The sequence below is a fragment of the Amphibalanus amphitrite genome, unplaced genomic scaffold (genome assembly GCF_019059575.1).
Source record: "Amphibalanus amphitrite isolate SeventyFive unplaced genomic scaffold, NRLGWU_Aamphi_draft 000310F_arrow, whole genome shotgun sequence".
NCBI classification, from domain to species: domain Eukaryota; kingdom Metazoa; phylum Arthropoda; class Thecostraca; order Balanomorpha; family Balanidae; genus Amphibalanus; species Amphibalanus amphitrite.
Window position 1 is genome coordinate 255,758 of NW_024881805.1, and position 15,026 is coordinate 270,783.

The window sequence follows — 15,026 nt, forward strand, 5'->3', positions numbered from 1 at the left end:
AAAAGTGTACTCCCAGCCCAAGGACAAGTTTGTTGGCCATGTCGACCTGGGAGCAGGTGATGTGGAAGACTCTAGACTGGCCACAAATGCCATGGTGTTCATGGCCGTTGGGTTGAAGGGGGTGTGGCGCCACCCAGTCGCGTACTTTTTAACTGATCACCTGACGGGAGAGACGCAGGCTGAGCTGACCAAGACCGTCCTACGTGCCCTGAACTCAGCAGGTCTGAAGGCTAGGACGCTTGTGGCAGATGGTCTCCAGGCCAACATGACGATGTTCGCTCACCTGGGCGTTCAGAATATGCAGCCGGGACAACTCCAGCTTCCCATCAGGAACAACTTCTTCCTGCACCCTGCTACAGGAGAAAAGGTACACATACTCCTTGATGTCGTCCACATGTTGAAGTTGTTGCGGAACCTGTTCGGTGAACAGAAAATGCTGCTTCTGGATGGCGAAGAGATATCCTGGAAGTATGTACAGGTGAGCATTAACGCTAATCAGCGGACTTGCTGAAATGGGTTTATTTGATTTTAACCACTACCCAGCTTTTTTGTATACTGTGCATAATGTTGTAGTGAATATTTTTTTTGTATATTTTGTAGTTGTTGTACTTAAAACAATAATCAGCAATAACACAACCAGTAACCACCCATCAGGATGCTGTCAACAGTGTCATTTACATTTTTTTGCTTTTATTGTGCTTAAGCATTAACCAGCAATGACCAGACCTTTCACTCAGCTTTGCATTAATATAGCAGTAGGCAGTAGCATTGAAGTAATCTGACTGCCAGGCCGGCTGCCGACGTTCTTCATCAAAATAATTTTGGTTTGTTTTTTCACAGGCGCTGTACGCTCTTCAACAGAGGGAGGGCATCCGAGCTGCAAATAAGCTATCTCGCCTCCACATCGAGTACAAGAAAAACAAAATGAAGGTAAAACTCGCGGCTCAGCTGTTCAGCAGCTCGGTGGGCAATGCCCTGCTGTACATGGCAGAATCTGGCCATCACCAGTTCGTTGGAGCTGAAGCTACGGCCCGATTCATCCTGATGATCGACCAGGCGTTCGATTACCTGAACGGCAGTAGCATCTATGGCAAGGGCTTCAAGGCTCCTGTAACCGCCAATAACCTACCGTGAGTAGCGATGGATTCAAAGCGATGGATACATTTTTTTGTTGCTATCATTGTGCTTCAACATTAACCAGCAATAATCAGACCATTTGCATTGACTCATTTTTGCCTGAATATAGCTTTGAAGTAACCTGTTTGCCACGATGCCCTGAAATATTCATATCGTGCCAATTGCTTGTCTTGCTTATTTGTCAGTCTTTCACATTTGTTTTGCATCAAAGGTGTTCGAAATCAGCTGCTAGTACTTTAAATCAAGGCTGCGGCGTCGGGGTCGTGGTCGGTAGTTAATTTGTCCGGAGTCGGAATCGAAAAAATCACCGACTCTGACTCCTGCCTGGAATTAGAGTCGTTTAAACCAGCTCCCGTTTTTTTCGGGTTCCTGACTTATTCAACCCTTTTCAGGCTCCGGCGTCAGTTCCTGGCGGAGTTCAGCTCCACACTGTTCCGGCTGCAGACGGCATCCGGAGAGCCGGTGCTGAAGACGCGCCGCTCCACTCCTGTGTTGGGCCTCTGCCTCGCCGCGCAGTCCGTCCTGGACGTCAGCGAGGCTCTCCTGGAGCAGGAGGGCTTCGCGTACGTCCTGCCCTACAAGATGAGCCAGGATCACGTGGAGCTGCTGTTCAGCCGTATCCGGCGCATGGGTGGGTTTAACAATAACCCAAACGCGGTGCAGCTGCAGCACGCTCTGCGGAGACTGGCTCTCCACAACTTCATCTCGCCATCTGCGACCGGCAACAGCACGGCACCAGCTGACGAGGACAACGGCAACGACGACGAGGTCGGTCTGCTGCAGATCCGTCGCCCACAACGGCAGCGCTCGGCACTCGGTGCAGGTGATCCGATGCCGGCGGTAGTGCAGCATGTCCTCATGACGCCCGGCAACCGGTCTGCGTTTGTGGACGACTCTGTCGGCTACATAGCTGGCTATGTGTGCCGTAAGCTGATAGAGGGCAGCGTGGTGAAGTGTGGAGAGTGTATAGGTGCACTTCTCAGTAACGAGGAAGATCCGCCATCACGCGAAGTGATGAGGCTGGTCGAAATTCGAGACAACGGGGGCCTTCTCGTCCCATCGGCGTCGACGTACGCAATCATTGCGTCATCAGAGCGGCACCTGACTGCGCTGAGAAGGTGCGGTGAAATGGGACAGGAGAACCTGTCTCTGAGGATTCAGTGCTCCGTACTCGCTCAGTTTATGACTGAGCGCAGTCATGAGCTATTCCCTGGCGTGCAGGAGCACATGTTTGAACCTCGCGCAGGTGGATGCCACGCAGTGAGTCTGCTGAAGCAGGTGGTGGCCCGGTACCTGCGCGTCCGGCTGCATGCCTACGGCCACTATATCACTCTGAGCGGGATGGCCAGTGCCCATGTGAGGCATCATCTGCACAAGCAGGTGCTGTTTGCGCGGCAGTAAGTATATGTGCCATATGAGTATGTGCATTCAATAGTGTAGGTGGTATTTAATTTTTTTTGTATGCATAGTTGGTGTTTTGTCGTTTTCGCTATCTTTGATATTTACGTGATTTCACTCGCTGTTTCGCTTTATCCACCAATTTGTGAGTTTTCGTCTGGAAAAAATTGTACGTGAGATGTAGCAGTAATGTGAAATGTCCGCCATCCAAAATTTATTTAGTGTCAATTTTCAGTGTCGTGTACTTTTATTCTTTTTTTTTTGAGGACATGAAATATTCCGGGAAAAAGTGGGTGATAGCCGGGAAGCTGCTTTCTGTTAGATGACGGTCTTTGACACTAACAAATGTAATTCATTGTGAAGTCAAGGGAATCGCCTTGGCCTGATTCGTTCCTGGCATGTGCTTACTAGTTTACAGACACTGTGTGACAGTGTAAGTGACTGGATCTTACTGAGAAACGCCTCTTTAATCTAACTTGAATTTGCCGGACACCTTAGTATCTCGACGGAGCGCGGCGTAGATGTATGTATCGATGTATGGCTGTTTGAGTTGAGCGGAGTTGAGCGCTGTGGCCGGTCAGCTGGCTGGCTTTCTTTCAGAATCTCCTGCTTTCTGGTCTCGTTCTGGTCTCCCAACAGCAGACAGCGATGCACGTTCCCAGGTTGCCAAAGAACGTACTTAGAATAAATACTGCACCGCCTGAAGCCCGTCGTTCACCTCCCAAACCGTGGAATAAGGCTTCGAGATCGGCCCTGTTCCATGGGGCTGTAACGTTGCCGATCAAGTTTTGTTGTTCCCTAGCATACATAATTGACTACTTAATGCATCTGTGAAGGTTAAAATGTTCTAACCCAAACAGGTTTATCAGCATCCGCATCCAAAGTTTGATATTTCGCCATAGCCTTAGCATTACGATGCTAACTCACGCCCCCAGTCGTTTGGTGGCGCTAGTGTCGCAAGACAGGAACGGCCGGCCGGGCGCCGGGCCAATGGGAGTCGCGCGTCTAGTCTTTTTTAGGTCAATGGTCGCCGTGGTTGTCCACTGGCAACACGTGTCTGGCAAATCTAGTACCTTCCAGGACTCGGCCGGCCCCTGCCCGCACCCTTCAGCGCCGCCCCCGGCCGGCGGTCAGTTAGCGTCCCCTCCAATCCGCCGGGGCTCCTTTTGTGACGTCATACCCACCCCCGGCGGCGCCTGGGGGTAGGTCCGCGGCGGGACCGCGCCAGTGCCGGTAATATTTTGATGCGGGGAGGGCACGCCATGTCATGCCCACGAGGATATGGTGTCTCGGGACTTCCGAGGTCGAGGAATAGGGATCGTCGGACATTTTAGCTTGACAGCTGAGCGCCCTACACTATCAAGAAGGAGAGGAATTAGAATGTATTCGCACGCAGGGTCCGTGGCGTCTGCACGACTGAAGTGCTTGTACTAACTTGAGCACGTTTTGTTGAAAGGTGAGTGGAAGTCGACCAGTGGCACCGTCGAAGAGTCACTGAAAGGCGGGTCAACAGGGCTATCGAATCTTTTCCGCGGCGCCGTATGTAGCTCTATAATTGGTTCCCGAGTTGTGGACCGGTGTTTCGAAGAAAAAAGTTGAAAAAGGCAATGTTTTTCATTTAATGGCATCTGGTGACCTGACCTTTGACTTGATCTAACAAATGAATGACATGTTTTCATCCTTATTTTGGACGTTCTTTCGAATGCCGTTTACTGCTTAACACTGCTTGACCCAGGATCAGAGTTAAAAGAGCGGGGTGTTGTACCACCCCCCCCCAGCAGGGCATGGAAATCAAGGACCCTCAGCGGGGCGCGGGTTAGACATCTTTAGCCGACAACCAAATAAGCCCGTTTTCCTTCGGACGACAACCACCGAAACACTTTTTTCAGCCCTGCCGCGAGGCTCTAGCTCAATTAGAGGCGAAACGGCGAGGGAGTTGTACCAACCCTCCCCGGTCAATGTAGAAAACCAATCGGTCCGGCCAGGGTTAAATACCGGAATTGTGATCTAATGTAAAAAGACGGCCCAAGGTAACCCGACGTCAGTGACAGGTGTCCTATATTTGCAGCGTCTTATATTCACGAAGGTTTCAATTTCCACTTTCTTCAGCCGAGTGATCGTTGTCAATAGCAAGGCTCTCTAAATGCAAGCCGTAATCGCCACGCAATATGTGGAAGGCTTTTGATGTCAATACATACATAAATGCATACATAAAACGCGCTTTTCACAAAATTCATAAACTCAAGTGCATCTGTTTTTAAAGGGACCCTCCCACCTTAACATTAGATTTGAGTTGAGATAGCCAAAATGGGGTCCCTGGCTCACAATTACCGGTTTCGGCACTCACAACATCGAGAAATGCCTTAAATCGGAAATATTGAATTTCAAAATTGCAGCATTTTGATTCAGAGGGGCTAATGCTTAGGAATACCCCTCTGAATGTGTGACGTCAGCGCAAATATCTAACGATTTTTAAATGTTTGACTAAAACGTTTTGTAGCACGCGGTGGTATATGCTATTTGCGCGCAACATCTGCCGCAAACGCCGCACTTCTAAAATAAAGTCGCTAGAAACAGCGGAGATCCCAAAAAAAGTAAACAAAAGTAAAAGTCTAATATCTTGAAAACCGGTGAATATTTTTCGGTGAAATTTGGTAGATATTCGTTTTTGCTCTTTCTGAACCGAGCGACATCACTTTCATGCCAATTCATAAACTTTTTGGAAGGTGGGAGGGTCCCTTTAATGACCAGTCAACTACGCATGGATGCGTGCAGGCCACACAGGTCAGCGTAAGCCGGGCGCGGCGGCCGAGCCGAAACTGGGGCGGGGCGGGCGGTAGTTGGGTAGGAAGAGCGGCTCCTGCAAATTTTGCGCAAATATGCGCAGTTAGCTTTTATGTTGCCCTGGTGTAAATTTAAATCCTACTTCATCTCACAAAAAATCAGAGTGGAACTAGATGGGACTACCTGTTGTTTCCTTACCTAAACTTTGCAGTTATATTCCAGAATCACTGTAGGAGAGCCTTCATAAAAAAGCTATAGTACATCTTAGTTTGGGAAAAAGTATGCCAAAAATTTTGCACTGACCAGTCGGCAACTTCATAACGAACATTTTGATGCATCATATGTGGGATTTCAATTTGGTGTCTATCAGCAATAAGACTCTGAATATCCGGCTCAAGAAACCTCTTGCTCCGCGTCAGTTTCCGAGTTCTGGGATACCCCATCTTCGGGGGCTGATTACAGCTATTTTTGGTCACCCGGATTAGTTTTTTTGGCCTAAGTATAATAATTTGATCAATTTCAAATCGATCTATATAAAAAATAATCCGAAACTCCGGAATCGCCCGTGGCCTCTCGTGAGGGCGTTTCCGACCAGTGTGCAGTGTGGCCGGAGTGTGGCCATACAGTAGACCTACCAGATCTAATTTCTATCACCTTTCCGATTTTGAAAATGTCTTCTGAGACCGAAAGGGTCTAACCCCACAAAAAGTAGGGAAGTGAATCACCTAATGATCGGAAAGTGGATACCTATCGAGTTTTACGTTTAATTTACATATTTAAATTATACTGCATTGTATTTGTGACGGAAGCTAAATCACAGAAACAAAGAGGCTCATTCATCGTTTATCATTCAATTGCTCGTAGCTTGAAGTACGCTGTGCAATGTGCATGGTCTTAAACCAGCAACACGCTGCTTAGGCGTTTAGACTAAGCACATTGCATAATTCATTCCCTCCGCAATCTGCATCCTTCCAAGTCAGCAGCAATGGCCACAGCCACTAATCGACGGCTCAGTACGGCCATGAAGGCAAACATTTATCAGGTTCCGAAAACGCGTTATCCAACAAATGGCCCTCGGTGAAAAGTTATTGGCTCCGAGTTCAAATCGAATTCCGTTTCGAATACTTTAGCACTAAATCTGCCCAATAAATAGCAAGTCGAGTTTCGGTGCAACTTTCTGAGATTGCAGAAATACGCCTGGGAAGCCGAGCCAAAGGTCATCAGGTCCCTGGTCGGTCGGTGGGGTGCGTGCTGATTCGCCCGCCGTCTGGCCATCGCTGACCACCTGGTCAGAGGACACCCTCGCCGCTGTGTCGACCGGCGGCCGGCGGCGACCGACCGCGGCCCGCCGGTCGGTCACAGCGCCGCTGCGTGCCCGCGCTGACGTCCCCTGTGACGTCACAAATGACGTCACGCCGACGGCGGCGGCGGCGGCCGCGGCGGCTGCCAGTCGCTCGCTCGGACCCGTGGGGGAGGGAATGCGCGGGACGCTTCCGGACCGACCCAGACATGGTCATGAGCGTGAAGACCACCCAGCCCGTGCGCGTGGGCTTTTACGACATCGAGAGGACCATCGGCAAGGGCAACTTTGCCGTCGTCAAGCTGGCGCGCCATCGCATCACCAAAACAGAGGTACGGTCCGTGGTTGTCCTGGTCGGAGGGGAGCCCGCGCCGTTTCCTTTGTTCGCTATCGATGTGCACAGGCCCTGTCCGACGGTTCTAGTGTGGTAGACTGCGAGGAGACCTCTCACTCTCGTTGAAGCATCCAGTGCTGGTGGCAGGGACACTGCACCCGGCCTCGGCCGGCCGCCGGGCTCATGGGGGCTCATAATCGATGTCACTGTAACTCGGTTATAGCTCGGCCAAGGTCGGGTCGTCGCGGACCGTGCTCGAAACGTCGATGTCGATGCTGAGTCGAGGAACGAAACAGCCGCCTGTCTACGCTGGGACCTTTGTTGCTCTCTTAGCAGCGTGTGAGGGAGGGAAATGAACGCACAACGCTCCCTCGGCGCTCTCGGAAGAGGGCAATCACCCTATGTGAGTTCACCGCTCCCCACCACAGCCAGAGTTGCGGGCTGGATGGGCTACCACCGCGCCGATCGCGCATACACTCTGTTTGGGGGAACTGGACCTGGAGCGCGGGGAAGTTTTTCATGCCAGCGTTACCCGTTTGACAGGGTTTCAGTCTGGCTTCAGGCCGGACTGGACACGGACAGCTAATCATAGAGATCTTGCTAATTGCCTGTTATAAAGCGGCTGGAGTCGGAGCTGATATGGTATTGATTGGAAATTGGAATGGGTTTGGTATTGGAACTTGGGAAGCCATGCAGTCAAGATGCCTATCCGCGCGACTTCCATTTCCTACAGCTAAAGTAGATCTTGCACTATTCTTGCGCTATTATGGTTTATACCTCTAATGCGAATGGCAATGGCATATAAGCTTGGATGGATAAAATCCAGACCACTTTTTGTTCCTGCCGTATTTGGAGCTGTAGGCGTGAAGTGCTACCCAACAGTTTACCTTTCAACCTAAAGGGGAACAACCAGTTCTGAAATCCCAGCGACTGACGAAAACCGGCTGCGGTGGACGCTGGCATTTCCCGAGGCTATGTTTTTACTTTGGACAGGCCAGACACATTGGTGGCACGAAATAGACGGACCGGTCCCTCATGGTCAGGTTTATCGACACAATGTGGCCGTTCTTATAGCTCTTCGTATAGCAAAATGACACGCGATCTGTCGTCCATAACATAGGTCTCTATTTCTTGTGGCCAACGACTGTCACGATTTTGGCCTAGCACTCTACGATTCAGAGAAACCAAAGAAACTTCAGAGCCGCGATAATTTTACGCATATGGCTTAGCAAAATGGCAGGTCGGTCATGTATACATATTTTGTTATCGAGCCATCCAATCAAACTCACCGACTTAGCTGAACTGCCATGCAGGAATGGACCGATCAAACAGAGTTCCTATGGTCGCTATGGCGACAATTTTCCTTATCTACATACAAAGCCCATGTGATCCGTTCTGTCGCCCGTTTTCCCGGTCAGAAGCGTGCTCTAGGTCTCGGTGGCAGCTTCCGTCACTTAGCTCCCGTGCTGTGTTGAGCTGAAGAGCGACTGTTTCTGGAATAAGATCGGGTGGTGGGTGTGCGACCGGATGTTCCTTGATTCAGGGTTTAATGTGGCTGATATTATTATAGGATTTTGTTAGGACATGATCCAGTGTAGGTGGTAAGAAATTACATAAATTACGTAAGAAATTACATTTCGATTTACTGGCTCATCTATACACGAGTTTGTATGTTGTACTCTCTGACCTGCCTCGGGTTACGTTATGCCGTCTTCTTATGTTCTTTGTCCGGTAAAGCATCAGGAACTGTTAGCCCTGAGCTGCTGAGCTGCAGAATCACAGTCACCGAGGAGGCAGCAGCGCGAGTTCCCTTGTCCCCTCTCGGTCCAGCCGTCGAGCGCGTCGGACCACCCTCACATCTACCGACGCCACCCTCCCCGGCGAGCCTGTTTATGAGAGCGCGCGACGGCATCAGGCAGCCGCTTGGAGAAACATTTTCTAGTAGCGGCCTCTGTTTAGAGAATCAACCGTCGAGACCGACTTCAGAGCCTCCAGCGGCAGCCGCTAACCAGAGCCCGCCTGGCTACCGCTGCTTGACCAGCAGCGTTACGTCAGTTCGACTACGATGGAGCGTATAGGTGCCGGTGAGACGCAGTATACCGTGCAGCCCGTCGCGCAGAGCTCGCGTTTCACCTGGGGGGTCCTGTAACAGTGTAAGCTCACGGCTACGGCGGATCTGACCAGCTCGAGCCGCTGTGAGCTGACGCGGGCTGACGGCGTCCGGCGCTGCGGCGGTACGGCTCAGGTGTCGATGTGACGTCACCGGTCCGTGTCGTTATGACGTCATTGACCCGTGTCCATGGTAGCCATTGACTCGGCCGGTGGTCGGCAGTTCCGCCACACCGCGCACTAGCTCCGAGCTCTGTGCGAGCTGCGAGCTGAGAGACGGCGCAGCTTGACCACCTGCCATTGGCAGCGAACGGTGTGGGGGAGGTAACCATAGCAGCCGCCTCGCCGCCGCTCTTCAAAGCGACCTACTCGCGCTCAGGAGAGCTCTCGCCGTCCGCGTCACATCCTGCTGCACCTCAGAGGTTCTATATGCGCCTCAGCTGCTATATATAGACCGGCTATTTTTACCCGCAGCCAGTGACTCCTCTATCAGCAGGTCGGAAGCTGAATCGGGCCCTCTCCAGGTCGGGGCCCGTTTCTACTTCTATTTCAACTTCTACGGGGGAGTTGCTTTCCAGTCAAACGCTACGTGTATGTTGAATAGAATTTCCCGAAAGCAGCCTCCAGCCTCCGTGTAGGTACCAAGTTTGGCGTCCGTACCGATGTATGTTTTACGCTTGGCTGAGCACGACATAGCCTGCCGGTCGACAGCCGGACGCGATGCTGGCAAATAAACCTGTCACGTGTGACGTGGGACCGGCGTGCGTGGCTGCAGGGGACAGACTGGTGGCCGCGGCCCAGGCCCACAGGGGAGGGCCTCTGTAGCTCCCTCGGGGCGGCTGATGACACGGAGAGGGGTAGTCCTGGAACGGCGGTCCTGCCGTGACCGGACCGTTCGACGCTCACCTCGACAAGATCACAGCAGTCGCGTGACGCCACTGTGGCGCTCCTCGCCTCTGCAGCTGATGCAACGTGAACTCGATCGCAGTCTGGGACGGGGCGAATCGTCGCCACGCTGGCGCCATCCAGTCTTGGGGTGGATCCATATGGAGGCCTGGAAATGGCAGCCGACAGCTCTGACATCGACGAACCACCCAAAGGAACGTAGCCGTTCTATAGAAGCTGAAGGTGTAGGTCGCGCTATGTAGGTAGCTGTTGTGGCTCCAGCTGACGACAAAGAAGGACTGACACGTAACGTGCTGCTCTCTTGCGCACCCTGAGTTACCGGTGGGATGAACGCATAGTGTTGTAAGGGTCACCGCATGGGCCGCCCCATTCGAAATAATATTACGTCCTCGGATACCATCGCAGAGCCGGGCCACTAACATCAGAGTTTTCTGGTAAATTCGCGGCGTGGGAGCTCGTTGGCGGGCTGAAAAAATGTTATAGGATCAACGATACCACCCATTTGAACTCTTGCAATGGACTTTGTAATGCTTGCGGCAAGCTTTCGCAAAACAAATGATGGGAATGGTTTGGATGAATTTCTACGGTGGGTGGCACGCCAAAATCGCGATGCTTGGAGCCGCTTGGGATGATTCTATATGGGAATGTTTAGTGCCGGTGGCTGCATTAAGTTTTGCTGTGGTTGAAGCATAGATTATGTAAGACTTTATGGGTAAATATGTCAAAATATGACGCAACGCAGATGACCGAACCGGTTCTCTGTTACGTATCCACGTCTAAACATTACACAGTCTCCCGGTCCCATTTCGGAAGCAAAACAGTGTGTCTGAAAGTGGACAGTGACTCAGCTGTCATTTGTCGACATCAGTCGGGTGCGGCCTTGGCCGCTGTAGCTGTTTGATGTTTATATGCCGGCGCTATGACGTCAGCGCCGTCAGCTGGCAGCCCGCTCCCACAGGCTGTTACAGCGACCATGACGTCATTCGAGCAGCTCCCTCGATGTTGGCCCGGCTTATCGCCGCTGCAGCATCAAATAGTCATACCTGGATGTATTTTCGGACGGAGCCGGTGCCAGCCGATGCAAAATAGCACCATCCTGAAAGAAATGCTCTCGAGCAACACCAGCCAACATCGTATGTACGTTTGGAAGCTAAACTCATAACGGCTCCGTTTACTTGGCATGTCAGTCTGGATTTCCGTCGATTGTTTGAGGTTATCGGGCCTCGGAGAATGTCTGTTGGGAGTGGCTCTTGGCGCGGTATGTGTCCGGGGCTAGCGAAAACAATGGCAGCCCGCTGCATGGAGTCCCTGGCATTGTACACCTAAGCCACGGGATCTTGCAAACTGGCGGTCGGACAGCGCTGTTGCTGCCCGGCGACGTCCCCTGTGACGGACCCCTGAGGCCCTGTCACTATCTCTTCCTCTCCGCTTCGCTCCGTCCCGCTTCTCTAACGGCAGTGAACAGATGAGCGACGCCTCAGCTGATCGTCGCGGCGGCAAAACAGCCGATAAAACGGCGAATTGGCCGCGCGCTCGCCGCAGTGCTGACGTCACTCCGGGTCAGATAGGGGCGCGGTGGCGTACTATTTGTCTCGTCAGTGCAGACCATTGTGTCACATCTGGGACGACTGCTGACAACTGACGAGCCGCTGGGTGTCACGGCCGCAAACAGATGCTATTTCGGCGACTGGCGCACTGTGGAGACACATGAACTTTGAACGGCTAAATGGATTCACTGCAGCGAACCCACAGCTGTGTGTTTCGTCAACGTCGCGGCGTGGTATCTGTCGGTCGTTATCTTTCCGAGGAGTGGTTGGCAATGCTGCAATAACAACAGACGTTTTCTTTATCACAGTCTAGCGTAAACCGAATGAATGAGCTTGGCAAAGCCCATGCTTAGCAGTCATAAACCACTTTCCTGAAGTAGCTCGTTGCTAGGGACCACATGCAGGAGACGTTTGTTGCTTTGAATCGTTCTATCTGGTGCGCTCACGACTCTGAAATGAGAAGGTGGTCGTCGTTCCGGTCGTCACCTGGCTTGGTAAAGGTCAGCTCACATCCCTCGGGGGCCGTTTTCCTTGTCACCTCGGACCGCTGAGGTGAGCGTCCCGCCACACCGACAGACCTCGGTGAGCTCACCACAGGTCCGCTATCCCTCCGAGACTGGTACAGAGCCAGGTGGGATTTTTACGCGACGTGACTGACTGGACGTCTCATTTGTGATACAGTGGTTGATGTCGTGCATACTGTTCCTGCAGCTCAGCTTCCAACCCAATTCGGGATACGTCTCCGCCTCCGCCTCCGCCTCCTGACTCCGACTTCTGTTCCGTCTTTGCTCCTGTTTTAGTTCCGGCTCCGGTTCCGTATAAGACAGCCATTGTTTGACCGTCTGTCGCTCTTTCATACCGATCGAGTCAGGCCGTGCAGAACCGAAGCACGTCCACAGACCGGGGTGACGGCTGGAACCTGAGCTCCGGCTCCGTGCCTCCACCGCTGCTCAGAACCGGAGGTGCGGTATTGAGCACGGTCGTCAGGACGGCAAGTTTGGTTCACTCCGCTACAACCGTTGTTCCTGATCACGAGTCGTCTACTGAGCTCTGGCAAAGTTTGCTAAAATAGTGGAACGATTGATGGGCCAGATCCAATCCAATATTCTAGCTTCCATAGTGCAAAGCAGCTGCATCGTACTTGGCAGAGCTCCTCAAGCTTATGACTTAACCATACTCGTGCGCTGCTTTATGCTTATTCTCAGTGTAAGACCTGTTCGCTTCCAAATACTGCAGCGTTCGATTGTATCCAGGCGCCGCCCACCTAGTCGGTAAAACGAACAACTGAACCAGTGACAACTAACCTTAGTGGACAACTGAAACAGCGGACAATCGAACCAGTGGAAAACAAACACTGCATTGCTGAACCCATTGATAACTGACCGGTTTATTTGACCACTGGTTCAGTTGTCATCGATTCAGTTGTCATGGAACTCGCCCAGTCGGCTCCAGCCCTGTCTTCATCCGTCCCTGGCCAGTCGTCACCTGTCCTCTGACCCATAACCAGGGCGGCCATGCAAGGCCAGCTGTTTGCGGCTCCGTCGCCGAGGCGCGTGTTTGCCACCAGTTACCCGGCTCGCCTGCGCGCGAAGGTATTCTTGGAGCGTTCTGGGCGGCCGGCCGGCCACATAGGTCACCTGGCGTGACCCCGGTGGGGTGAGGGGCCGCCGAGCCGCTTGGTTGGCTGCCGAACGTCGGGTGATGTCACGCAAAATACCGCCGGTTATAGCGCGCCGACAGTGACGGATGACGCAGCAGCGGGCCCACTGTCAGGGCCGCTGTCACCGGCTGGACGGCGACCCTGTCATGGCCGCTGTCAGATCAGCCGCTGTCAGATAAGGTCCCAGGAATGCCGCACAATACTGAGGAGAGAGCTGTCATGACTGCACCGAAAGGGTTATCATAGGTATGGTGACTCCGGAATGAAATAGCATATCGCTGACTTCCAACCATGAAACTGACAGCTTATGGCTGTCAGTAAATAACGAAATCGCCATGTCATTGCCCTTTATATCCTGGAGAACAATGCAGCCAATACCTCCCCTGGCGACTGTGCAGCTGTCACGAGCCCGACCCCAGTCACCCAATGACATTTCCTATTGATTAGACGACGACGAAGCCGCTTTTTGGCCCGCTCGCCAGCCGCCTTGTTGTGAAAGTGGAGCACGCCCCGCCGTCTGTCCCCGGTCAAACTGGGGTCGTTTTTATCGGAATGTGTGCCGAGGTCACCGGAGGCTAGTGCGACTGTGAAGCACAGGGGTCATCGGGTCGACAAGCCGCCGACCTAGTTGGTCGTGATTCTGAGGTTCTTCCCAGTCGGAGCGTGAGACATGCACTTTGATGGATGTGAGAGCAGTGGCTCAGCTAAATGCTGTGGCGAGAGATTCGAGAGCGATTATTACATGGGTCGGGTGTCTGTGTGGCTTTCATCGACATTATCAACGAATACTTACAGGTTCCAGCATCAGATAATGCTTTCAGCTAGTTTGTTGACATCAAGCTAGCTGGTAGATTTTGAGCTGCGATGTTCAGAATTTTTATCTTTGTTCTTGGAGTTTTCCACCGACGAACCGGTTACTGACTGCGCAAAACTTAACAGTGCCACGGACCAAGAGCCGAGCTATATCATTGGGGTATATGGTCCATCGGTTGATAACCAGCGCGAAAAATGTAATTTTTTAGATCAAGTGCGAGAGTTATTGCTTTGCTATGAAACGCATGATATCTGTCTTGCAGGGGATTTTAATATTAGAATGAGCGGATTGGATACTGACAGCGACACATACCATGGTACGAGAGCCAGCAGAAAATTACAAGATATCCTCAGTGAATTCGAGCTAGAAGATGTATGGCGGTACCATCATCCGACAGTGCGTAGGTACACTTGGCGTAGGACTAACCCAGTACAGCAGTCACGTATTGACTACGTTTTCACGAGCCGAAACCTTATAGCAAATAACGTGACAGAAGCGAGGATAGATACTGGCATATTGAGTGACCATAGCTTTGTGTTTCTTGATATTCAGATTAATAATGAGCGTCGTGGCCCTGGGATTTGGCGTTATAATAATGCACTTCTGGATGACTTGGATCACGTGAACGATATCCGAGTAGAAATTGAAAAGGCAAAACGTAATCGTGGAGCATATATCGAGGTTACAAGCATAGGATTAAAAATAGAAATGCTGTTAAGCAACATTAGAGTCCGTACCATCAGGCATAGCAAGAAGTTAGCCAGAGAGAATCGGAAACAGGAAAGTGAACTTTACAACCGAGCAAATGAATTAGAATCAATCGTTGCAATTATGCCCACTGATGAGCAGCGGGCAGAATATGAAAATCTGAAAATGATGCTAGATGAGTTAAAGGAAAAAAGAGGAAAATCGGCTATATTACATTCGCAAGCTAGGTGGATAGAAGAAGGAGAGAAATCGAATAAGTATTTCTTACGCTTATGCAAGAGGCAACAAGCACAAACAAACATTACTACTGTCATTACGGACGACGGAAA

At 51.6% G+C, this 15,026-nt stretch overlaps 1 protein-coding gene across 2 annotated transcripts in view; it reads left to right on the forward strand.

The window, feature by feature from the left end:
• Positions 1 to 6,774: 6,774 nt before the first annotated feature.
• The window catches only part of LOC122388141 (serine/threonine-protein kinase SIK1-like), a 55,507-nt gene continuing 47,255 nt past the window's right edge, over positions 6,775 to 15,026 (forward strand). The window contains exon 1 of one of the 2 annotated variants that reach the window (XM_043378960.1): positions 6,775 to 6,951. In XM_043378960.1, coding sequence (XP_043234895.1) covers positions 6,829 to 6,951 — 123 coding nt within the window. In that variant the 5' untranslated portion in view covers positions 6,775 to 6,828. The remainder of the gene's footprint in view (positions 6,952 to 15,026) is intronic. The other variant, XM_043378961.1, reaches the window with a different exon arrangement.